The 25,899-nt window shown below is 44.5% G+C and overlaps 1 protein-coding gene across 7 annotated transcripts in view; it reads left to right on the plus strand.

The window, feature by feature from the left end:
- The window catches only part of CREBBP (CREB binding protein), a 156,709-nt gene that overhangs the window by 65,281 nt on the left and 65,529 nt on the right, over positions 1–25,899 (plus strand). For 5 of the 7 annotated variants that reach the window (XM_003916457.5, XM_017953147.3, XM_017953148.3 and 2 more), the window contains exons 3-5: positions 2,355–2,531; positions 20,357–20,597; positions 21,890–22,003. In XM_003916457.5, the coding sequence (XP_003916506.2) occupies positions 2,355–2,531; positions 20,357–20,597; positions 21,890–22,003 (532 nt within the window). Of the gene's footprint in view, positions 1–48; positions 183–2,354; positions 2,532–20,356; positions 20,598–21,889; positions 22,004–25,899 lie in introns of those variants that run through there. The other 2 variants (XM_009195874.4, XM_009195876.3) reach the window with 2 other exon arrangements.

Here is a 25,899-nt window from a genome sequence, read left to right on the forward strand (position 1 = left end):
CATTTCAGCAGAAAGGGCCAGTTGTGTTGAGTGTTGATTTGTTTATAGCCTAGACTTTTAGAGCTGAAAGAAATAACGCGATCCATCTTGTTGAAGACACTCATCTTACAGGCGAGGAGATTGAAGTCCATAGAAGGAATGTAAGTTACCCAGAGTGGACATGCTGGCGTGGCAGTCACCAGGTGAGGCTGATGGAGAGAACTGAGCAATGATTTCTTGACTGGAAACTCACCCCTGGGAGGTTTTCCATATGTGGGGACCTTTCCCAGTCCATCAAACTGACCACTACACCAGAAATGCAGAACACACAATAGACAGAAGGTGGAATATTAGAGCTTTGCGAAAAAACAAAGACAGGCAGCCCAAGCATCTGGTTTCTTAATTAGCCTTTGTTCCTGCACAGGGAGAAAGGTAGGTACTGGGGTATTGCCATGGCAATTCCTGAATTGACCTATGGAGGCTGGAACTGGGGGTCATCAGGGAACTTGGCCCACGTCTGTTGATAGAAGGAATCCCAGTTGGTTGCAGGCCCTCACGGAAGCATAGCTGAGGGTTCCTCTTTCCCTATCCTGCCTTTACTATATATTTGATTTCAGTTCACTTTAATTTTATAAAATACTTTATTATGGAAAATTTTAGGCCAGGTGCAGTGGCTTACACCTGTAATCCCAGTATGTTGGGAGGCCGAGGTGGGCACATCACCTGAGGTCAGGAGTTCGAGACCAACCTGGCCAACATGATGAAACCTTGTCTCTACTAAAAAGACAAAAATTAGCTAGGTGTGGTGGCACGAGCCCATAATCCCAGCTACTCAGGAGGCTGAGGCAGGAGAATTGCTTGAACCTGGGAGGTGGAGGTTTCAGTGAGCCAAGATCATGCCGCTGCACTCCAGCCTGGGTGACAGAGTGAGACACTCTCAAAAAATAAATAAATACATAAATTTTACACACGTACAGTGGTAGGATACTATAACCTCTGTGTACCCATCGCCTACTGCTTGGTTAGTGATGATCAGTACCTTACCAGGCTGTCTCCATTTGTGCCCTTTTCCTACCATCTCCTCCTGCCCAGTGGATTAGCGATGACCCTTGAGCAACTCAGGGGTTAAGGGTGCTGACCCTGCCAGTCGAAAATCTGCTTATAACCTTTTGACTGCATAAAAGCTTGACTACTACTAATCCCCTGCTGTTGATCGGAAGCCTTACCAATAGCATACACAGTTGCCTAACACAAATTTCATGTTTTAAGTCTTATATACTGTATTTTTACAGTGAAGTAAGCTAGAGAAAAGAAAATGTTATTAGGAAAACTGTAAGGGGCTGGGCGCGGTGGCTCATGCCTGTAATCCGAGCACTTTGGGAGGCCAAGGTGGGCAGATCACCCGAGGTCAGGAGTTTGAGAACAGCCTGGCCAACATGACAAAACCGCGTCTCTACTAAAAATACAAAAAAATTAGCCAGACGTGGTGGCGTGTTGTTCCTGTAGTCCCAGCTATTCAGGAGGCTGAGGCAAGAGACTCGCTTGAACCCAGGCGGCAGAGGTTGGCAGTGAACCGAGACCGCTCCACTGCACTCCAGCCTAGGCGACAGGCGACAGAGCGAGACGCCGTCTCGATTAAAAAAAGAAAGAAAGAAAAAGCCATTAAGGAAAAGAAAATATGTACCATTCACCAAGTGAAAGTGGGTCATCGCCACGGTCTTCATCCTCGTGGTCTTCACATTGAGTAGGCTGAAGAGGATGAGGAGGGGCTGGTCTTGATCTCTTGGGTGGCAGAGGCTGAGGAGGTTGAAGGGGAGCAGGAGAGATTGAAAACTATGTCCATATATGTAGACCCACACAGTTCAGACCCATGTTGCTCATGGGTCAAGTGTATTTTAAAGTAGATCCCAGGTGTTGTATCATTTCATTGCAATATTTCCACTCCCTGTTTTGAACTAATGGAAACTTAGTTCCAATCTGATGGGGAACCTAACAGAAACTAGATACTTATAGAGTAATTAAGGATTAAACTGAAAGAATTCCCCTTGGGTATCAACTTTGGAAAGTTTTGTTTTCCAAATGACTTTCTTCAGGTGTTGGTGCCGTTGTTGGGGCCGGAGGGGTTAAGTGAGGAGAGTGGCTGAGAGTGGGGGGAAACAGCTAGGCTTCTTCTGGAATGGGGTTTAGGGTGAGGAGAGAGTGGCTGCTAGGAGCAGCTTCATGAGCCTTCTGCTTGGAGCGTGTGAACCTGAAAATGAACCTTGAATTTATCATTGCAATGAGTATTTCATAGAAAACCATGTGAGCATTTCCCAGGCCCTTCCTTTTATATGTGACTGCATCACCACAGCTGATGTTACCTCTTTTTGTTTCAGATGGGAATAACTGGGAACACAAGTCCATTTGGACAGCCCTTTAGTCAAGCTGGAGGGCAGCCAATGGGAGCCACTGGAGTGAACCCCCAGTTAGCCAGCAAACAGAGCATGGTCAACAGTTTACCCACCTTCCCTACAGACATCAAGAATACTTCAGTCACCAACGTGCCAAATATGGTAAGTTACCCTTGGCTCTCAGTGCTGTGGCTCTCCGGTGGGTGCTGTGGTCTATGGATTTTTATCATGCTCACAGTGAAAATCTGTAACTAAAAGTGTGTCAGTAGGTGATAGGAAGAGAACCCAGATTTCTCATGAGTAGCTCTCTAAATGAGTTTTAACATTTTCTGTGATGAGCTAGCAACAGGAGAGATAGGTGAGGATGATTCAGCCACTCCTCCCAGGCACCTTTTGTTGATGGAGAAAATCCATGTACACGAATTGCTTTACCTTTCTCTCCAGAATCATGAGAACCAGAGAGACTGGCTTTTTTTACACTTCCTGTTTGTTAGTGGCTTGATGGTATCAGTAGAAGCCCATTGATTTGTATTACCGTCAGATGAAGGACATTTATCTTCCAAGGACAATACTCTGTTGATGACTTGTGTATTATGTCCAACACGATAGATGATTCCACGTGTCTTCATCCTCCCTGAGGTTTGAAGGGATTTTATAGGTGGGAAATCTATGAAATAGGAACTATCCTTATCACTTCTCAACCTGATGAATCAAGATATTAATGGGAAACTATCTGCTTTTGTGCCACAAAATAATAGAATCTCTTTTATTTCAAAACACTGAGGGGTAGTGCATTATTTTGTCCAGCCTCTCTTGCTCACCCCAGCTGCTGCATGTCTAGTGTGCCCTTGGTGGTGGGTGAAGACCACAAGCAGCCGTCTCTCCCCCGTGTGCTTGTTGCTGGGAGCCTGGCCTTCCCAGCTGCCATAGTGATTTGGAAAGATCACAAGAAAGTGAGAGGATTATGTTCAGAAAAAGTTGCTTTTTGTCTTTCAGGTTTTTATACTTTTTATTTTGAAGTATTTGTTGTAAAGATAGTACAGAGAATTCCTATATATCCTTCACCTCATCCAGCTTCCTCTGATGTATCTTATATAACCTTGGTCGTTCCTCAAAACTAAGTAATTAACATTGCTTACAGTGCTTAGAAGTTTTGAGGCTATTGGGAAGCAGAGAGAGCCAGATCTCTTTCTCTTCTTGTTTGATAAAATCAGGAAATGGGAATAATGGGGTGTCCTGTCAGGTGCTGGCTCCCTGCTGTATGGTACCTCCATTTAAAAAGGTGGTTGAGGCCGGGCATGGTGGGTCACACCTGTAATCCCAGCACTTTGGGAAGCTGAGGTGGGTGGATCACGAGGTCAGGAGTTCGAGACTAGGCTGGCCAAGATGATGAAACCCCGTCTCTACTAAAAATACAAAAATTAGCCGGGTGTGGTGGCAGACACCTGTAATCCCAGTTACTCAGGAGGCTGAGGTGGGAGAATTGCTTGAACCCGGGAGGCGGAGGTTGTAGTGAGCCGAGATCGCACCACTGCACTCTAGCCTGGGTGACAGAGCAAGAAAATAAGTAACAAAACTTGCTCTCAAAACTATGAAAACAACCTGAAGTTCTTAGGACTTCTTTATTTCTTCTGACAATCCCCTTATAACTTTCCTTGATATGCTTCTTTCTTTCTGATAACTTTTTGTTACCAGGATTGCCCTGTTCCTGATAGTACAGGTCCAGAACCCGAAGCAGAGCCCAGAGGACCCTAGGTCAGCCCCTCAAGTTCAGGGAACAGTACTGACCTGCGTAATGCTGGGCTCTGTCTCCACACAAATCCTGTTCTCTCCTGCGCTTACTTTTCCAGTCTTCACTGAAAGGACAGCAGTGTGGACTGTGGGGTTGGCTGTCATCGGTTGTGCCTGCTCAGTAACCAGGAGCACATTTGGCTTCATAGTGAAAGCATTTGCTTTTCGCAAGACTTCCTGTGTTTTACAGTCAGGGAAACCCTGACCTAACATTTTCGTCGCTTTTCTCTTTTAAAATATTCTCCAGCCCCACTTCCCCATCCCCTCTCCTTTATCCACAACTTAGTGACAGAATCTGTGCTCTGGGCCCCTCTGCTGCCTCCACTACTGCTCCAGAGGGCCGAACTTGGCAGATGTGATATGCTTGTCAAGGGCAGGTTCGGCCGGGAACGCGAAGAGGCTACTCATTCCCTTCACCTGCAGGAGGGCCGGAGCCCTTTGGCCCGGGGCAGGCCCCCCTCTGCCTCTGCACTGATGGCAGTTCTCTGCTGTGAACCGGTTGTGCCCCAGAGGATGTTGGGCAGCATCCCTGTCCCTACCCATTGGGTGCTTATGACCGTCTCCCCTAAGTCATGACAATCAAAAATGGCTCTAGGCACTGACATATGTTCCCCAGGGCATAGTCTTCCCCAGTTAAAAACTGCTCTGGAGAGTGGTTAGGAGAAGCAGTAGCAACAGCATCTCATCCTTTTGCGTGTCTTCGAGACATCTGACAGAAGTAGAACCAGTTCTCTTCATCTCTGCCTGTCTCTCTTTCTCCCCTCCGCCCCGCCTTTCCCTTCTTTCATCCCTCCCTTTCCCCTTCTCTCCCCACCCCCTGTCTTTCTCTCTCCCTCTCTTCTGTTTCTGCCTCTCTCTCTGGTCTTCTCAGGGTAAACTGAGAAAGCATTTTCATCCATGGAAACTGCATTGCTTGCCTGGTGGCCACTGTCTCACAAGAACCCCTGTGGACTTTGAGACAGATCCATAGATACCTCTTGGGGGTAAACTGACACCACTGACCCTGGAGGGCACAGATCAGATGGGGCTGTGCCCACATGTGCTTTTGTGAGGCAGCCTGACCCAGGAACAGCCTTCAGTGCTCCACATAGTGGTAGGAACTAGAGGGGACTGGTGGGAAAGTGGGGTACCAGCACACATGGTCTCCCCGACATCTTTGTAGGTAATTTTTACCCTATTCCTGCAATAGTCTCTTGAGAGACATCATTGCAGGTTCCATTTTACAACTGAGCAAGTTGAGACTCTGAGGGGTTTGGGTTATTCAAAGCTATGTAGCTTCCTGTTTGCAAAGCATAAAACTCCTCACTTATGTTCTGAGGTCATGTTTTTGTAGCCCTGAGCCTGCCAGGAATGCTTCACCAGCCCGTGCTTACAGTTTGTCTGCAGTTCCTCAGATGCATGTTGTAGTCTTTTTGAATTTTCAAAATTATATCTGGCCTCAAAACCCACAGACTTTTACACACTGAGGGTAAACACTTACAGAGAAATCTAGATCTATTTAGTGAAAAAATAAAAATATGAGGTGTCGAACATATTTGCATTTATTGTCATGCTTTGAGGGGTACCCAACTAAATTTGGTGTCCCAGACAATGCCAGTCAGGACTCCGGTGCCCAGTCACCTGGTGCCCTCTGCAGCTCTTTCCTGGGGTGATTCAGCCACGTGGTCTTGGGCCAGGGAGCTCTTGTTCCTCTCCCCTCCTAATTTCTGTAGGAGTTCAACATCACTGGGTAGCATTGAGGAAGGGAAGGATATGATCATTCAATTAATTTGTCACATGTGTTGAAAGCCTTTTGTGGGCTCAGGTGCTGGAGTTGGCTCCCCAGAAGGCAACTGGGAGTGCCCAGAGCTCCCTCCACTTTCATGAAATGGAGGGTGTAGTGGCCATGGAAAACATATCATTACAAACTGCTCCAAGAGGTCTGAGTAGCAGTCAGCGGTTCAGATTGACACAGGGACCTCTTTAGATGGAGTCATCAGAGAAGGCCACATTGAAGAAGGAGATTTAAAGGCAAGAATGGAAAGTTGAGAAGCCATAGAGACCCCATGGTACTGGGAGAGCACTGGCTTGCGTAGGAACTGGCAGAAGTCCAGAAGGGCCACCATGAGGGAAGGGAGCACGGCGTGAGTGGAAGTTGGGAGCTGAGCAGGAACCAGTTCAGGAGGCCTTGGAGGGAAGGTGGGCCATCAGCTTACAGGGTAGGTTGTGATGCAGGAAGTAGAAGCCACTTTAGTTGAGTGAGGAGAAGTTCAAGGGCGGTCCTTCTGGAAGCGGAACCCACCTAATTCTTGGTGACGTCTTGCTTAAGCTTTGGATTGGGCTTTCTGACATTTTTCACAAAACGCCGTGTAGAAGTGGGACACATCTTGGACTGAGAACATTCAGTGACCAGAGGGGCCTCATCTTCAGGTTCTCCCACGTGGTCTCCTGCAGAGTTATTTCTAATGTGATTTTTTTTTTTTTTTTTTTTTTAAGAACTGCATTATGGAAACTTCATCGTCCTTTTTTTTAATTTTGTTTTAACTTCACCATTCTTAAAGTTGAGATGCAGGAGATTCATCAGGAGTGCTGCTTATTTAAAATTGCTCATGAGAGTGATATTACTATTTGTTGTGATGGAGTGTCAGAATTTTGGAGTTGAGGTTGTGGACGGGGCCCACAGCAGCTGCTGATCTACATCTCTGAACGGAAGGGCGGTGTGGCTGGAAGACTGTGTCGACAGGAGGATGGGAGAGGGGTCTTCTGTGTCCTGCCAGAATATCACAGCTGCGGCAGTGACACTGGTAGCTCCTGAGTGGCAAGCCATGTGCTGGGATGCCCTCCAGGCCCCGCTGTGTCCAGGGGTTCATTCCATTGCTGTGTCTCAGCACCTGTCCATGGCCCCACCTGCATCTGAGTGACTTGCAGTACCTGGGCCTCACCCAGTCCTCCTGATTCACAATCTCTTAGGACAAAGGTGCAGAATCTGTGTTTGGTAGTCACTCTTGTGAAACTTCAGCTTTATTCTTTCTCAGTTTCCCAATTAATACCACCTAATTCCCTGTGATATAACTCAGATAATTCCTGAACACATGGGCTTGCGGTTCTTGGTGTTTTGCTGGAACTCATGGTTTTACATGAGCTGCTCCAGTGATTCTGATCTGGAATAAAGACCATGAAAGCCACTGTCCACTGACACCGTGAGCCATTGGCGTCGTGACCAGCTGTCCCACTCTAGAGTGGACTTACTTTGTTGGTCTTCATGTCCACGTTAGTACTTCAGAAGACTTCACTAATCTTCCTTCACCCCCCAACCTTGTTTGTCAAATTTTCATAGTTTTCTGTCCCGTGTCTAGATTGTGATCATTGAGGGAGCAAGACTTAAACTGACTGCACAGGGTTAAGCTTCATGAACGCCGGAGTCTCTGTCTTTGTTGTCATCTTTGATGAGCTCCTCTCAGTTTTGGTTTCCTTGCACGGATGCCTGTGTTCCCTAACATTATACACAAGCTCCTTTCACTGCACAACTAGAAATTGTAAAATCACTGCTTGTCTAATACTTCCCTCTAGCCTAGGACTAAAGAGATTCCATATAGAGTTCTGTGGAGACGGCAGGTGAATAGTCTTGTCATCTCTTCACCGTAACAGTGTCTGTAGAAAAATTACACCATGATTATGAATTGTGTTTCACTAACTGAATTGGAAAACGTGGGGAAGGTTTGGAAGTAAGCCCTTGTCCATAATTATTAGTGATTTAAGTGTTTGTGTATTCTTAAGAGTTTACATGTATTGCCTCCATCTGTGTCTTGAAGATCGCTGAGAAAACATGTATGCAGGGCCTTCAAATGCCACTAAGTATAAATGTTCCGTTCAAACTTATCCCCATTGGTTTTGGCAGTAAGAATCAGCTGGGAAACATAATTTAAGCACAAAATAATGATATGTGATGTGTTGCAAATAACAAGAAACTAGAAATTGAGAAAAAGTAGCCAGTCCTTTGGTATCAGGGGCAGCCCCACATATTACAGGTGCTCAGTCAAGGTCGTTTAACTTTTTTTCCAGTATAGGTTTCCCATTAACCAGCAGTATCTTTTCTAGAGTCTGATTAGCATAACCCTTTCTTCAGCAAAACCTCCTAGGTGTAAGCATAAATCATCTCAGAGATACTCATGTAAAGTGGAGGCTCACCCAGAAGGTTTTTTTGTTTTGTTTTTTGTCTACACAAGATGTACTGCATACTTACTAACAACCAGCATTGCAGCCTCTGCCTGCCTGCTGGAAGTATAATAAGGATAGCAGGGATTTCTGAGAAATGAAGTGACTTCTAGAAGAATCAAGTAAATACACCGCAATAGTCCTGCAAGAAGCAACAACTCAGTAAACAGCACAGGTCGTGGGTCTGGGTGAGGTGAGTCGTAGCTAGCAGTAATGCGAATATAATACTTCACTTCCTCTGGAGTGGTGTGAACTACATCAGTCTCTACACAGCCAAAATCACCCTAACTTCCTTTTACCTTTTCCACAACCTTTGGAGATGGCCCTGAGGTTCAAGTCACCAAAAAGACAGTCTGTCCAGTAACTAATTTGCCAAGTTACCAAAAAATTATTGTGTAAATTTTTGTTTGTGTTCCTTTTTTCCTCTAATCCTTAGAACCTATCAATGTCATAAGTATTCTTGAAGAATATATATATATCAACAGTATTGAAGGAGAGTATTCTAAAAACTTTATATTTTTAGTAAATTGGTAATTCTGTTGAACTTGGTCGTTCGGCTCCTAGTCTGGTCCACCTGTCCCTTTGACCATAGGAATAGATCCAGTGCCTTCTACCTTGCAGGTTGTCTTTTTTGTTGTTTCTTTGGTTGGTCGGGTATTTTTTTTTGAGATGGGGTCTCACTGTCACCCCAGTTGGAGTGCAGTGGTGTAGTCTCAGCTCACTGCAACCTCTTCCTCCCAGGCTCAAGCGATCCTCCCACCTCAGCCTCCCGAGTAGCTTGGACCACAGGCATGTGCCACCATACACAGCCAATATTTTGTATTTTTTGGTAGAGACAGGTTTTGCCGTGTTGCTGAGGCTGGTCTCAAACTCCTGAGCTCAGGAGATCCACCCACCTGGACCTCCCAAAGTGCTAGCATCACAGGTGTGAGCCACCTCTCCCGGCCACTTTATAGGGTTTCTTTGTGCTGTAACAACTAACTCCCACCCCTTCTAGGTAGACTGCTGGGTTCCGAAGGCTGTGGCTGTGGGTCCAGAAAGAAAGTGGGGAGGGAGTGGCAGGTCCGCCACGCTTGGCCACATTTCTTATGCCGAGCCTTGGCCTTGGGCTCGGGCTCTCCTGCTTCCGTTGGCCATTTGCTTTCTACTTTAAATCACAGCTTTAAGATTACTTATAAATCCTTCTGGATTATTCCCCTATTGAATTTAGATGTTTTGTTTCGTTTCGTTTCGTGTTGTTGTTGTTGTTGTTGTTGTTGTTGAGACAGAGTCTCTATCTGTCACCCAGGCTAGACTGCAGTGGCGCTGTCTTGGCTCACTGCAACCTCCGCCTCCCAGGTTCAAGCTATTCTTCTACCTCAGCCTTCTGAGTAGTTGGGATTACAGGCACCCGCCACTGCACCTGGCTAATTTTTGTATTTTTAGTGGAGACAAGGTTTCACCATGTTGGCTAGGCTGGTCTCGAACTCCTGACCTCGTGATCCACCCACCTCAGCCTCCCAAAGTGCTGGAATTATAAGCGTGAGCCACCGTGCCCGGCCTGTATTTAGATCTTAAATTTTAAGATAATCTTATTTTTTAAAAAATCAATAAACACAAAGCAAAAAGAAGAAAACACAAGAAACGTTTCGTCTATGAAAATAGCTACGTTGTGTTTCTTACCAGTTTATCACCTGAGAGGTGATTATCACTTCTTCCCAGGTTGGCAGCTGTGTACAGTTAATGAACATTTTCTTTGTTTTATGGCGCCACAGCTTTGCATACCCAACTGTTGTAGGTCCTTATGAGGGAACCTGAGCAAGCGGTTATTGCAGAGCCAGCCTTCGTTCTGCCTGATGTTCGCTTTGGTGTCGTTTTCTGATTCTAGGTGGAGGTTGTGGAGGAGACGGGTTTCCAGGTGGGTGGGGGAGCATCTAAGGAGCATGGGTTTGGACCCTGTTGGGATGTGGAAGGTTAGGCATGAGCAGCGGGAATCCCAGCCCGTTGTGGATCGGGGCAGTGGTGGCACAGAGGGGCGACACTGTCCTTCCTTGTTCTTTCTTGGTCAGTCTCTCACTGTTTGGAACACAGGGTCCTTTGAAGACATGATAACCTACTCTTGGACACACAGTAAAAAATGACTTATTTTTCTGTGAGGAATGTGAGGATAAATGTTATTATTCACATTCTGTATGCACATCTCTGTTATGTTCTTAGTATAGAATACAGGCACGATAGGAAAAATGGCATTGGGGCTAAATTACCCAAAACCTATGTAGCAATAACAATCCTAGTAAAAATGCATGTTAGAGTCTTTTGAAAATTAAGGAATAGGCTGGGCGTTGTGGCTCACTCCTGTAATCCCAGCACTTTGGGAGGCCGAGGCTTGCAGATCACTTGAAGTCAGGAGTTCGAGACCAGTCTGGTTAACACAGTGAAGCCCCATCTCTACTAAAAATACAAAAAGTAGTCAGGTGTGGTGGCATACATCTGTAAGCCCAGCTACTTGGGAGGGTGAGACAGGAGAATTGCTTGAATCACAGAGGCAGAGGTTGCAGTGAGCCGAGATCATGCCATTGCACTCCAGCCTGGGCGACAGAGCGAGACTCCATCACAAAAAAAATAAAAATAATAAAAAAAAATTTAAGGAATATCAGAGTAAATGTAAAGAGTTTGTTTTTAAAGGTAGTTTGATGGCTGGGCGCAGTGGCTCACACCTGTAATCCTAGCACTTTGGGAGGCGGAGGCGGGTGGATCACGAGGTCAGGAGATCGAGACCGTCCTGGCTAACATGGTGAAACCCCGTCTGTACTAAAAATACAAAAAATTAGCTGAGTAAGGTGGTGGGCGCCTATAGTCCCAGCTACTCGGGAGTCTGAGGCAGGAGAATGGTGTGAACCAGGGAGGCGGAGCCTGCACTGAGCCGAGATTGCGCCACTGCACTCCAGCCTGGGGGACAGAGCGAGACTCCATCTCGGGGGAGGAAAAAACAGGTAGTTTGACAGTGGAGTATACACAGTGGTTGAGGCTGCCAATTACGTAATAAGCAACACATGCAAAGAGCCTGTGGCTAAACCTAGTGCAGATGATAAGTGGGGTGAGTGGGCTCAGTGAGCTTTGTGTTTACCTGCTGTTACTCAGTGGCTCAAAATAATAACACGAAGGGGAGACTAAGGTTTAAACTAGTATGGCTCTCACACCATACTCACCTCCTCCTTCCACATTACAAATTGCATGTGAAATGATCCTTGCTCCAGAAACATACATTGCATATATTTTAAGGCTTTTGACAGATAGCATTATAGTGCCTTCCAACAAAAGCCATGTACCCAGTTACCAGCATCACACCATCTTCCCAAGGCTAGGGACTGTCACCCCGTCCTTTTGTGTTTTTTTTAGAGAGAGTGTTGCACTTGTTGCGCAAGCTGGAGTGCAATGGCGCAATCTCTGCTCACTGACACCTCTGCTTCCTGGGTTCTAGCTATTCTTTTGCCTCAGCCTCCCGAGTAGCTGGGATTACAGGCGTGTGCCACCGCACCTGGCTAATTTTTTGTATTTTTGGTAGAAATGGGGTTTCACCATGTTAGTTAGGCTGGTTTCAAACTGCTGACCTCAGGTGATCTGCCCACCTCAGTCTCCTAAAGTGCTGAGATTCCAGGCGTGAGCCAATGTACTCAGCCCACCTTACCCTTTAATAGGAGAAAATGATGTCATCTTATTTTGATGAGCATTTCTCTCACGAGTAAGATTTGAAGTGCTTATGTTTAGAGACATAGGCATTTATTTGAGTTGCTTCGGTCCTGTTCTTCACCAGTTTTCCTGTCACATTATCTTAGAACACTATAAAGCAAGGTGGTCAGCCCTCTGTGGAGGAGGAACACAGAGAGCTGCAGGATTGAGGCTCTGCTGCTAAGTGGCTGGCTCATCACCCAGGAAAGGCCCTTTCCTTGGGGCCTCAGTTACGTCACCTGTCATGTGTGGCTAGTTCCCAGAGCACTCCTCCCTCGGGGAGTTGTGTGTCTTCAATGAGCTGCTGTACCTCGGACCCTGAACACAGAGCCTGGCACAGAGTGAGGAATAAAGGTGGACTGGGAGAAGAAGAAATAATAGCTCCATCATGATTTGTTTTGTCTTGTGTCTTTCAGATTTAATTTTTCCTGGTTCATCAATGGCCTTTACACTTGTTCCTAGTGGTTTTAGTCGTAGAAACAATGCCAGTCTTTATGTAATCTAGCCTCTCACACCTATTTAGTGGTACATACAGTCTTCTCCTGCGTTGGAATCGCCCCTGGAGCTTTTGTTCTTTTTTCTCTCTTTTCTCAATGGTTTTGGTTTTGGTTTTGTCTTTTTTTAGCAACAGGGTCTTGCTTTGTTGCCCAGGCTGGGGTACAGTGGCAATTCACAGGCACAATCATGGGACACTATAGCCTTGATCTCCTGGTCTCCAGCAGTTGTCCCACCTTCGCCTCCTGAGTAGCTGGGACTACAGGTGTACCACCACTCCTGGCTTCTTAAATGTCTTTATTGTCTGCCGGGCGCGGTGGCTCAAGCCTGTAATCCCAGCACTTTGGGAGGCCGAGACGGGCGGATCACGAGGTCAGGAGATCGAGACCATCCTGGCTAACACGGTGAAACCCCGTCTCTACTAAAAAATACAAAAACTAGCCGGGTGAGGTGGCGGGCGCCTGTAGTCCCAGCTACTCGGGAGGCTGAGGCCGGAGAATGGCGGGAACCCGGGGGGCGGAGCTTGTAGTGAGCCGAGATCGGGCCACTGCACTCCAGCCTGGGCGACAGAGCGAGACTCCGTCTCAAAAAAAAAAAAAAAAATGTCTTTATTCTCATTGTAAAGGTACATATATGTTAGTTTTAGAAAAATTGGGAAAAGTCTAAATTAAAAAAAAAAAAAAGCAGCCTTGTCTCTTAGGGGAAAATGGGAGGATCTGTATTTTGAGAATTTTTACTGGAAGGCTGGGCACAATGGCTCATAGCTATAATCCCAGCACTTTGGGAGGCCAAGGTGAGAGAATTGCTTCTGCCCGGGAGTTCAAGACCAGCTCGAACAACATGGCAAGACTCTGTCTTTACAAAAACTTTTAAAACTTAGCTGGGTGTTGTGATACACACTTCTGTGATCTCAGCTACTCAGGAGGCTGCGGTGAGAGGATCGCTTGAGCCCAGGAGGGTGAGGCTGTGTGAGCCGTGATTGCACTACTTTACTTCAGCCTGGGTAACGGTGAGACCCTGTCTCCAAAAATAAAAAGAATTGTTACTGGTAATAGTGAGGAACGCTGCTTTATGTTCTGTGACTAAAGCCTTTACTGTCTTTGCATAACAAAGCACTCACCTTAATTACATTCCAATACTTTTACAATTTAATTTTTTATATTTAATTCCTCATCATTTTCTTACTGATTCTTCTGATTTTGTTTTCTCAGGAATTTTCCCCCAGAATGGAATGCTTTTTGATATAAAAATAGTAGTCACTTAAAAAGCTTTTTGTTGAAGCATAAAGGTCTACCTTATTGTTGTTACTAACTTGTTGCCTTAAATAACAGTCATTGGATGTTCTCTCCCACGAATTCAGGCAGGGCTTGGTTGGCCCATTCCCCTGCTCCACATGGCTTTGACAGGGGTTATTTGAGGTCTGCCTTGTTTTTCATGGCTGCCTCTTATTTCATTGTAGGTCTGTAGCCATAGGATGTTTAATTAGTCCACCTTTAATAGGCATTTATAATTTTTTCCAGTTTTTAATATTGAATCAGAATGTGATGCATTATCTTTGCACACATATTTTAACATACTTGTCCAATTACTTCCTTAATAATAAATAATGAGAAGTGGAATTACTGTGTAAAGAAATGCATATTTTTCTCTTTGATACATGTTGCTTTCCAAAATTATACTGGATTTCCAGAGTACTTGAGAATTGCCATTTCTTTATATCTTCATCAATACCAATTAGCAGTTTTAAAATCTTGGCCATATTGATAGATTAAAAATGCCTCATTCTTTTATTTCTATTTCTTTAATGATTAGTAAGAACTTTTTAAAAACAGCTTTTTAAGATATAATTCATGTACCATATAGTCCTTGCTTTAAAGTGTGCAGTTCAGTGGTAGTGTATTGTGTAACCATCACCACAGTCAATTCTGAAACATTTTCTCCACTCCATAAAGAAACCCAGTACCATTAGCAGTTATTCCCCATTTCCCCTGAACCCCCATCTCCAGCCAACCTTTAATAGGCTGTCTACCCCCATGGCTGTATCTATTCTGGGCATTTCCTAGAAATTGAATCACACAATATGTGGTCTTTTGTGACTGGCTTCTTTGACGAAGCATGTTTTCAAAGTTCGCATTGTAGTATGTGTGGTTACTTCCCTTTTTATGGTTGAATAATATTCCATTTTGGATATATACTATGTTTGTTTTTCCCTTCATCACTTGATGGGCATTTGAATTGTATCCATTTTTTGGCTATTTGTAAAAGGCTGTTGTGAACATTTTTTACAGTTTTTGTGTGAACATGCATTTTCAGTTCTTTTGGTTATATACCTAAAATAGGAATTGCAGAGGTCATATGGTAATTTTATGTTTGACCTTTTGAGGAATTGCCAGACTTCTACATCCCACACCACTGTATGAGGATTCCAAGTTCTCCACGTCCTGGCCACCCTGTTGCTATTGGTTAGCATTTGGCTTTTTATTATAGCCATGTGGTGGGTGTGAAGTGGTATCTCACTGTGGTGTTAACTTGCATTTCCCTAATGGCTAATAAGGTTCACCATCTTTTCATGTGCTTATTGACCATTCATGTATCTTCTTTGGATAAATATATATTAAGAGCTTTCACTTATTTTTTAATTGGGCTATTTGTCTTTTTATTAACTGAGTCGTAAGAGTTTTTAAAATATGTTCTAGATGCAAGTGCTTTATCAGACCTGTGATTTGCAAATATTTTCTCTTTCACTTTCCATTTTCACAGTTCATTATTTTGTAATGGCATCCTTTGAAGCATAAAACTTTCTAATTTTTGGCCGGGCGCAGTGGCTCAAGCCTGTAATCCCAGCACTTTGGGAGGCCGAGACGGGCGGATCACGAGGTCAGGAGATCGAGACCATCCTGGCTAACACGGTGAAAGCCCGTCTCTACTAAAAAAATACAAAAAAATAGCCGGGCGCGGTGGCGGGCGCCTGTAGTCCCAACTACTCGGGAGGCTGAGGCAGGAGAATGGCGGGAACCCGGGAGGCGGAGCTTGCAGTGAGCTGAGATCCCCCCATTGCACTCCCCCGGGGGACAGAGGGGGACCCCGCTTCAAAAAAAAAAAAAAAAAAAACTTTCTAATTTTTTATGAAATAGGTTTATTTTTCTTTTATCACTTGTGCTTTTGGTGACATACTAAGAAACTGCCTAATCCAAGGTCGTGAAGATTTATTCCTGGTTTTCTTCTATGAATGGTATGATTGTCACTCTTACGTTGAAGTCTTTGCTCCACCTTGAGTTCATTTTTGAGTAGGAGGTAGAGAGGAGTCTGCCTGCATCCTTCTGCCTGGGCTGTCCAGTGCTTGCGCTCCTCTTCATTGAGAAACGATCCCTCTCTCCCTTGTGTTGCCTCGGCACCAAGGTGTAGAACATTTTTGTATTTGTTGTTTCTTTGTATTTTGTGAGGTATCTTGCATTTTCTTTGCCCAACTTTTTAGTGGGATAGTGTCCTTTCTTTATTGAGAGCATTTGCACAGAAGAAAACCAACAAATTTGCTCTCAGTTTTTCACTTTTTAAACTTTATTATGTGTTTACGTTAAGAAGGCTTTCTCATCCTCGCATCCTAAAAGTATTTTAAAATTTTCTCTCCATTTTAATCCATTTTTATTCAATTTAGTCCATATCAGGGGTTTCACTTTCTGGGGTTTCACTTTCTGGGGTTTCACTTTCTGGGGTTTCACTTTCTGGGGTTTCACTTTCTGGGGTTTCACTTTCTGGGGTTTCACTTTCTGGGGTTTCACTTTCTGGGGTTTCTCTTACCAGCAATCCCAAAATAAGTGAGTGTAGTACAATAAGGTGTTCAGAGAGAGAGAGACCACATTCATGTAGCTTTTATTATAGTGTATTGTTACAATGGTTCTATTTCATTATTAGTTACTGTTAATCTTACTATACCTAATTTATAAATTAAACTTTAGCCTAGGTGTGTGTGTATAGGACGTAACACAGTATATATAGGATTCAGTACTATCTGAAGTTTCATGCACCCATTGGGGTTCTTGGAACCTGTCCCCTGAGGATAAGCGGGGACTTCTATATGCTAATTTGATGTATACATATGTCTGTTTCTGGACTTATGTAAAGAAATTAGCTTTGTAGTATGTTTCAGTATCTGGCAACATAGAGTGCCCCTTTATTTTTACTGTTTTTCAAAATTTTCTTGGCTCTTAGAAAAACAAAATCACACAAAATGTAGATTACTTTTGGTGCAGCTTCCACGACGATGGCTTTGTTCTGTGCTTTAAAGGGGGGTTCTGAAGTACTCTCCCTCCATGTTTAGTGCCTGCTTGCCAGTGGGAACTGGGCAGGGAGGTTGGGGAAGTCTGAAGGATGCTTCTGACAGATTTGGGGGCCACCTACAGTTCACATCTAACTCTCATGGCTCATTGAACACCAGTCTGCGAGAGGAGGAAAGTAAGTGTGCCCCTGTATTTGTAACTACTTTGCAAAACTAAGCTAGTCCCAGACAAATATACAGAATTCCATGGGGAGGGCCAGACACAGGGTCATAAGACATTTTCCATTCCACCGTTGACTCAGCTTCACCCTCAGAATGGCTTTTGAGATGCATGTTGTAAACAATATGTAGAGCTCATTAAACTGTACATTTGTCCTCCATCCAGAGGTAGACAAATAACAGACCAAGTTTTAAATTTGCCATATAGTTTCCAACCATATTGTTTTGACATATGGTCAGGTGTAGTGCAAAAGACACTATTAAAAATACATGCCAGGCCTCGCATGGTGGCTCACGCCTGTAATCCCAGGCCTTTGGGAGGCTGAGGCGTGCCGGTCACTTGAAGTCAGGAGTTCGAGACCAGCTTGGCCAACATGGTGAAACCCCATCTCTACTAAAAGTACAAAAAGTAGGCAGGTGAGGTGGGCACCTGTAATCCCAGCTACTTGGGAAGCTGAGGCGGGAGAATCGCTTGAATCCGGGAGGCAGAGGTTGCAGTGAGCTGAGATGGTGCCACTGCACTCCAGCCTACGCAACAGAGTGAGACTCCTGTCTCAAAAAATAAATAAATAAATACAAGCCAGCTGGGTGCCACCACACATCTGTGATCCCAGCTACATGGGAGGCTGAAGTGGGAAGATCACTTGAGCCCTGGAAGCCAGCCTGGGCAACATAGCAATACCTTGTCTCCGAAATGTAAAAAAAAAGAATCTTTAAATCCCAAATGAAAAGCAGTGTGTTAATTTTTGGTGAATTAAGAACAGCCTGCTTATAATTTATTTGTAGAGTTAAAATTTTTGCCTAATTTTTATGTAATTTTTTTGGTGATATTTCCGTACCTTAAGAAACAGTGTGAGGACAACTATGTAGTCTCTTCAACAAAGGTAGTGTCAGGAGTAAAAGAATGGAAGACATAATAGATTAAGAACCTTAAGAACAACCAAATACAGGATGTAGGCCTTCATGGAGTCCTGATTTGTGCAAACCAGCTATAAAAGATGTGTTTTGGACAACTAGAGAAATTGGGATATGACTCAGTATTAGCTGATACCCAAGAAGGATTGTTCTTTTTCTTAGGTTTAATGATGATATCCTTTCCTTTCCATTTTTCTGTATGTTTGAAATTTTCATAAATGTAAAAGAAAGAGACCTAAATGAGGCTCGTTTTGTGTTTCTCCCATTCTTCTGTGTCTCCATTCCTGTTGATTTCTGGATGGACCTTCCAATCCACAGGAATAAGCCAGTTGAGCAGTGGACTTAACGCCAGTATTGCATGCTTGCAGGGGCAGTTTAAGGGCTGTTTGCTTACTGAAGCTTTATTTACAATTATAAAAAATAAAGGAGGGGGCCAGGGATTCCAGTTTATGCCCCATAACAAGAACTAGTTCAATGAGTGTAAAGTTGTAGAGTAACATGCCGTTCGTTCCAAGTCATCCCAGCCACTGTCTGAGACAGTTTAGTGGTATGGGGCAGAACATGGAAAAACACTAAGCAAAACGTGTGTGTTGCAGGGGAGATACGAGGCTCTATTGATTATGGTTCATACATAAGCATTTATATAGAAAAAGGAAGGGGAAAAAAACCTGTCAACACTTTAATAGTGGACTCCAGGATAATGGGATTTTAATTGTTATTAATTATTTCTGTAGTAGTTCTCTAGCTTTCCAAAATTCCTGCAGTGTATATATATACTTTCATAATCAAGAAAAAATAAACGTAAGGGAAAGAGGCTATTTTCTTTTAGGAGTTGAGCCCTGCATTCATGGTGTTCTGCTTCTCAGCTAGGATGCTGATTTTGCTTTGGGTCCTTCTCAGAATTGCTTTGCGTCCTTCTGAAACTTCCAAGAATTTTACTACCAAGCCCAGCCACCCAGCTTTTCTACACACTTATTTTCTAGTTCTCATAACGGTAAAACCGAAACAGAACACTCTATAACGTTTTAAAAATGAGCTTTGATTCATTAAAAATTATTTTTATAGTTTCCTCTCTTCGTGAATGTACAGTTTTGATTCATACATTTTTAAAAAAATCAGAGTGGCATACTTTAGGGGAGGTAATGAGGGTTGTGGAAGCAAGCTGGAAATATCAGAGTACTAGAGAAAATTGGAAATCTTGGAACTGTGGTTGATACTGTTGCACATTAGGAACACTTCTCTTATTGCCTAAGTCTTTTTTATTAAGTTTATCTGAAGAATGCTTGTAGTTTATGAAGAATAAGACTCTACGGGTCCCCTTTTCCATTTTCCTTGCTGTTTAACGGTTTGGTTTGGCTTGTTATTTCAGGCAACTGAAAGCAAACTCTTTCTGTATTTTTAGCAGATCACCAAATCTTTAAAAATTATCAACTGTCTGAGTGGAAATTTTAATGAGAAACAAAGCATAGGACAGGAATGCATTTCCCATTGTACTGGGTGGTTGTATTAAGGCTAAGTGTCATTAGTCTTTAGGAGAGGTAGTGTTTGCTGTGAAATCAAGCTGCAGGCATTGCCCTTCTAGTCTTGTGATAATGAAATCCAAAAGGTAGCTCTGATTCTTTCTGCTACATCAGATGTTTGCAGTACATTGCAATTGGTCAGGCCTTGGCAATTGTTTTTTTTTTTTTAAACGGAGTCTCTCTCGCCCAGGCTGGAGTGCAGTGGCGGAGCGATCGCAGCTCACTGGAAGCTCTGCCTCCCAGGTTCACACCATTCTTCTGCCTCAGCCTCTGGAGTAGCTGAGACTACAGGCGCCTGCCACCACGCCCGGCTAATTTTTTCTATTTTTTAGTAGAGACGGGGTTTCACTGTGTTAGCCAGGATGGTCTCGATCTCCTGACCTCATGATCCACTCGCCTCGGCCTCCCAAAGTGCTGGGCTTACAGGCGTGAGCCAACGCACTGGCCGGGCCTTGGCAATCTTTTTAATTATGTTGAACCCTATGAAATTGCTGGTGTTTGGCCATTTGGGACATACAGAAGCAGCAGTTTCATATGGTCCAGCTGATATAATACACAGCTTTTCCTGTAGTTGTGTACATCGTAGAGTGAGTTGAGTTTTGGTTGCTACAGTGAAGAGCCAGCCATTGTCTTGCTTGGATGATAATTGTATACAAGTGAACTTGAATCAGCCTTGCTGCTGAGTTGGGTTGATTTCTGTGGTTCTGAATCTTCTTAAAGTCATCAGTGGATTAGAGAACTACACCAGCCTTCTTCTCTCTGTGGTCAGTATTATCCATCAACTTTTGCTTTTGTTTGAGAAATAATTAATGAATATGAGTTGGAACTCTGAGAGGTTAAAGTATTTTTATTATTTTGCTTTATTTTAGTCTCAGATGCAAACATCAGTGGGAATTGTACCCACACAAGGAATTGCAACGGGCCCCACTGCAGATCCTGAAAAACGCAAACTGATACAGCAGCAGCTGGTTCTACTGCTTCATGCTCATAAGTGTCAGAGACGAGAGCAAGCAAACGGAGAGGTTCGGGCCTGCTCGCTCCCACATTGTCGAACCATGAAAAACGTTTTGAATCACATGACGCATTGTCAGGCTGGGAAAGCCTGCCAAGGTAAGTGCTGTTTTTGGAACTCCTAGTGGCAGAGTTCAGGAAGAATTTGTCTTTATTGTTCTTACAGCAGCTCTCTGGTTCATAAGGCTCCGGCAGCCTGAGTACTACCTTCGATTTGGTGTGGCAAAACATATTGCGCTCACGTTCCCCACACAATGACAGTCAGGTGCTCCAGGAAGTCTTATCTACTGAAGAGAAAGGCGATTTGGTTTTCTGATACTCTGTGTACTTCTGCTGTTTGAAGCTGTGCCCCGTATTTTGTTCTTTTCCTCCTTCCTCTGTCATGGAAGATGTTGGTCACTTCTTGAGCACTGTCTTTGTTGTGAATGTCTAGATCGTGGTTTTCTTTTGGGCAGTGAACATAGCACACGCACGTGCAGGCACATGCCCTTTCTGCACCCCAGCATCTGTCTTGGTGGCCTGCGGCCTTGCTCCTCTGTCCTGTGTCTTGAGGCAAGTCCAGATGGCAGTGAAGTTGTCCTGGGTGACTGGCAATGACATGGGGAACTATGCACTGTATCATCCCAGGGGAGGTGGTGAACTAGGCACTTCACGTGCCCTCTGTCTCCCCTTTTACTGCAGACACCTCATTTCTACCAAAGGAAGTGTTTCCTATTAACAGCTGTACTTTCCTTTAATCTTTATTCTCTTTCCTTCTCTTCTTATGCTCATAAACCTTGGGGGAATCTCCCCCTGGTCTCCCTGTCTCCCGTTGTGACATTTGTGAATCCCCAGAGTAACCCTGTCGTAACAGAGAAGCAGAGAAGGGTAAGGTTAGACCTTTAGAAGATGAAGCCGGAATACCCAGGGTCAGTTGCCCTCTCGAGTACTTGTTCTCCAGGTGCCCAGAGTCCCTTTCAGAATCTCTGCAGGCTTCTCATGTGCTTCTCTATCTGTATTTCTTCACTATAGTGTTTAGGTGGTTTCATCTTGAAACATAATTGAACGTTTTTATTTTAAATAGTTACATCACAGAACTATTACTTGTTCTACCTTTCGTTGCAGTTGTTTGGTATTCCAGGTTGAATAGTTTTTGTTTTGTTTTGTGAGCTGCCCTTAATCACCCATCCTTCATAACATTGCTTCTAGGGGAAGTTTTGTTTGGATTTCTCAACAGTCAACTTACAAACTTTTTGGAAAACAGCCTGTTTGTAAGTTGAGGACTGCCTATACTGTGTTATGGTTACACTTGTTACCATTTTCTTATGGAATCTGGCATTATAATTTAGGTATAATTGAAAGTGTGACGATTTGGATAGAAAAATAACATCTCGTTGTTTTTCTGGTCATAGTTGCCCATTGTGCATCTTCACGACAAATCATCTCTCATTGGAAGAACTGCACACGACATGACTGTCCTGTTTGCCTCCCTTTGAAAAATGCCAGTGACAAGCGAAACCAACAAAGTAAGTGAGCACGGGGGCAGAGAAGCTTGGAGATGAGAATAGAAGTTGTTTCTAAAGAAAATTCAGAGAGTAGGTAGGGAGTGGGCAGGGGTTATGAGCCACGGAGTGCAGGGTGAGGTAGGGCGGACAGTGGCCCAAGGTACAGCCAAGCTCAGAGGGCAGGCAGGCTCTCTGTGTCAGGAACTGCTGTGATGATGTTGGACCCTGACTCACTCACTGCCTCTCTCTCTCCCTGCCCCCTGCATACACGCACTTGAAGCAGCATGTAACAGCAGAGTCACTTTGTTCACTGAGCCAACATGAAGACATGGTATTTCCTGACAGTTACTCCATATGTGAGAATTTAAATTCCATGTCGCTATAATGGCGGTGACGTCTTGGGGAGGGGGAGAGAGGGGGCACTTCTTTTGGAACTGGAAAGCCCTTATCCTGAAGTAAATTTTGAAGGCTCCGTCAGTCAGGCTGGGTCAGTATAAAATCCCACACAAACATTTTTGAAGGTTTCCCTCTGCGTGGATCTATGGTCCCCAGACCTCTTTGTATAACTGACCATTCACTCTGCTTGGCAGTGAGAGCCTCTGCCTAGGGCTGCTGCATCCTGGTCATCCCCGTTGTTTTGCCATTGTCTAGGTTGTCTGTAGCCCTTGACAAGACTGGTTATGCAGCAGTCCCTGCTTGTTGGGAGGCCTGCCTGGGGCTCTGAGGCTCCCTGACATTTGTAGGCTTCAGGCAGTAAGAAGGATGAACCTCCCTCCCGTTTTTCAACCCTCTTCCTGTCATTTTAGAGGTAAAACCGTGGTCTTTGGGTGTGTCCTTCAGTTTTGGACAGCTAGGAAGTGACCTTCAATCTCCTGTCCCCTCTGGCTGGAGGTGCTCCCTTAGCGACCCTTCCAGCACAGCACAGTCTTCCTCATCTTCCTCCATCTCGTCTGTGCCATCTTGCCACCCTCCCCTGTTTTGTGTTTTCTGTGTTCATTCCTCTCATTCTTCTTGATCATCCTTCCTCAAGACCCCGCAGCTGCCTAGAGAATATGTGCTGCTTTTCTTTCTGGTTGTTTCCGAGTGGCCCACGTAAAGATAGAAAAAGTGCTTTGTTCCTAAGAGTACTGTGGAGTGGCGTGCCAGTGACAGCCCCCGTGGTTTTCCTTTTACTGAGTCCAGCCCACCTCCCTCTGGCGACAAGGGAGTAGGCAGCAAGCTGACGCTGACCCTGCTTCATGTAAAGCAGGGTGTCCCTGTCACAGAGAAGAGAAATGCCAGGGTAATGGGGCCTGTTATCTGCCTCCCTACAGAAGAACCACAACGAGTTTCCTTTAAAAACCAGTTTCCTGACTAGGTGCGAGGCGGGCAGATCACCTGAGGTCGGGAGTTCGAGACCAGTCTCTACTAAAAACACAGAATTAGCCAGGCATGGTGGCGCATGCCTGTAATTCCAGCTACTGGGGAGGCTGAGGCAGGAGAATCGCTTGAACCTGGGAGGCGGAGGTTGTGGTGAGCCGAGATCTCGCCAGTGCACTCCAGCCTGGGCAACAAGGGCAAAACTCCGTCTCCAAAAAAAAAAAAAAAACCACTTACCTAAAAGTCAATTAAATTATTCTTTGATTGACTAAAATTTGAATTAATAAACAATTTCCTTGGACATCTCTTATATAAAGTGACATTCTGGAATCCTGGGTCTTCTAGAACCAGATATTTGGGACAGTTGTTCTAATGGAATAGAGTCTGTTTTTCCTCCCACGTTACTGTAAAACTTTTTTCTTTAGTATATTGTGATGGCTAAATTTCTTGTGTTTTAGGGCACATTTCAGTAATAGGCTCTTTAAGTGCCAAAATATTCGTTGTCAAGTTTGTAGTTATACAATATTCCATGAATAATGAGCTAGAATTTTATTCTTAACTTTTAACTTGAGGGTGTGGCTTTTTGGGGATCTTTGGTTTTTAGTACATACTACCATGACAGTTGTAAACTTTTGTGATTTCTCTTTTTAAGAAACGCTTATGTGGTTTTTGTTTTAAAAGAAAAAAGAAGTGTATGTGGTTTTTTTTTTTTAACCTTCCTTATAACTGCCGGAGTGTTGTGAAAATTGATTGTGCGCCTGCTCTCTCAAGTGGTAAACCACAGGTTTTCTACTAGTCATAATGTAAGATATTACCAGGATGATTTTATAAAGTCACAAGGAAGATTTAGATTAACTTGCTGCAGAGTTTTGGTAGTTTTTTACAAAAGTATGATTGACAGGGTTTCAGCAGTATCCTTTCTGTACATTTTGTTGTTTTTTTCTCTTCTCCCAAAGCAAATTATGCTTATGGTGTGTGAACTCTTGAGTTAAGAACCCAGAGAGGAAAATGTGAATCTGACCCTACTTTGGCTTAAGGTTGGGTTTTGAAGACGATATATGTGTTAAAAATAATGTAAGGGTGACCTCCCTCAAAGGACTGAGGTAGAGACAAGTCAGTGCAATCAACATTCTTTTTGAGGAGAATTGGAGTGCACCTGACTACTTTATAGAGGGACGTGAGACTTGGTGGAGCCCAGTGCAAACAAAATAACGAAGGAAGAACATTTCAGACAGTGGGGACAGTGTCTGCACAGTGCACAGCTTGTGAGGGCATGCATTTGACTGGACTGGGGTTCCTGTGCAAACAAGGTGAACCGAAAGGTGGACTGTGGTGAGCTCCTGGAAGCCTCAGGGACTCTGCCAAGACCCGCCTGTGCTTGCTCTATGGAGACCGCCTTAGGGGCCCCAGGACTCTGCTTTTTAGGCAGTGTTCCCCACAGACCAGCGCTGGTCTTACATGCTGCACTCTCTAACTTCTGTGATTAATGTCTCTACTGAGAGAACCTTCCAGAATCACCTGTGGAGCTAATCTGAGGTTCTTTGAAATGAAGCCCAGACCATTGATTACCTTTTTGGCCTATGTTGAGTTTTGTTTGGTTGATTGGTTTGTTTTGAGACAGAGTCTTGCTCTGTCACCCAGACTGGCTTGTAGTGGCATAGCCACGTCTCATGGCAGCCTCAACCTCTTGGGCTCAAGCAGTGATTCCACTTCAGCCTCCTGAATACCTGGGACTGCAGGCATCTGCCACCACACCTGGCTAATTTTTGTATTTTTTGTAGAGATGGGGTTTCACCATGTTGCCCAGGCTTGTCTCGAACTCCTGAGCTCAAGTGATCTTCCCACCTTGGCCTCCCAAAAGTCCTGGGATTACAGGCGTGAGCCATTGTGCCTAGCCTCATTTGATTTTTCCTTGAATAAAGATTCTATAATCACTGATCTCAAATTAACCATCCCTTATAACATTACTCAATTTTTGTTGAATAATTAGGACTTTCCAAGTTATGTACCTTATGTCAGTCCTGGCATCTGACCTCCAGTAAATTCAGTGCACAGAGTGGCATAGAGGACTGGGCTATGGGACCCGTGACCAACGGGTTCCCTTCTTGGGGCTCATGTTGCCTCACTTGTGAAGTTCTGGCTGCTCAAAGTGTAGGCCTCAGGCAAGCCATAGAGGCACTCCCAGGTTGCTTGTAAGCAGTAAAGAAATTGGGGCCCTATTTCAGACCTCTTATTTTAAAACCTTCATTTTTACAAAATTCCCAGGTGATTGGTATGCGCATTAAAATCCGAGATGCACTGCTCTGGATGCCTTGAAAGACCAGGTGTCTGGGCCAGTGCTGGTCAGAGGGTTTGAGTCATTCTCTGAGAGAGACCATGGGTTTTCCAACCCAGAGTGCCCCAGGGACTGTCGAAGCAAGTGCACAGGGTCGGCCCCAGAGCCAGCCTAATGCACGCACTGCCCCCGGCTGTGTCAGCCATGGCCCCAGTTGCTGCCAGACATCTCCATGAGTGTAGCACCCACTGCTTCACCTGGCAACATGTTCCATCTGTAGGTG

Source organism: Papio anubis, chromosome 18, assembly GCF_008728515.1.
Source record: "Papio anubis isolate 15944 chromosome 18, Panubis1.0, whole genome shotgun sequence".
NCBI classification, from domain to species: Eukaryota; Metazoa; Chordata; class Mammalia; order Primates; family Cercopithecidae; genus Papio; species Papio anubis.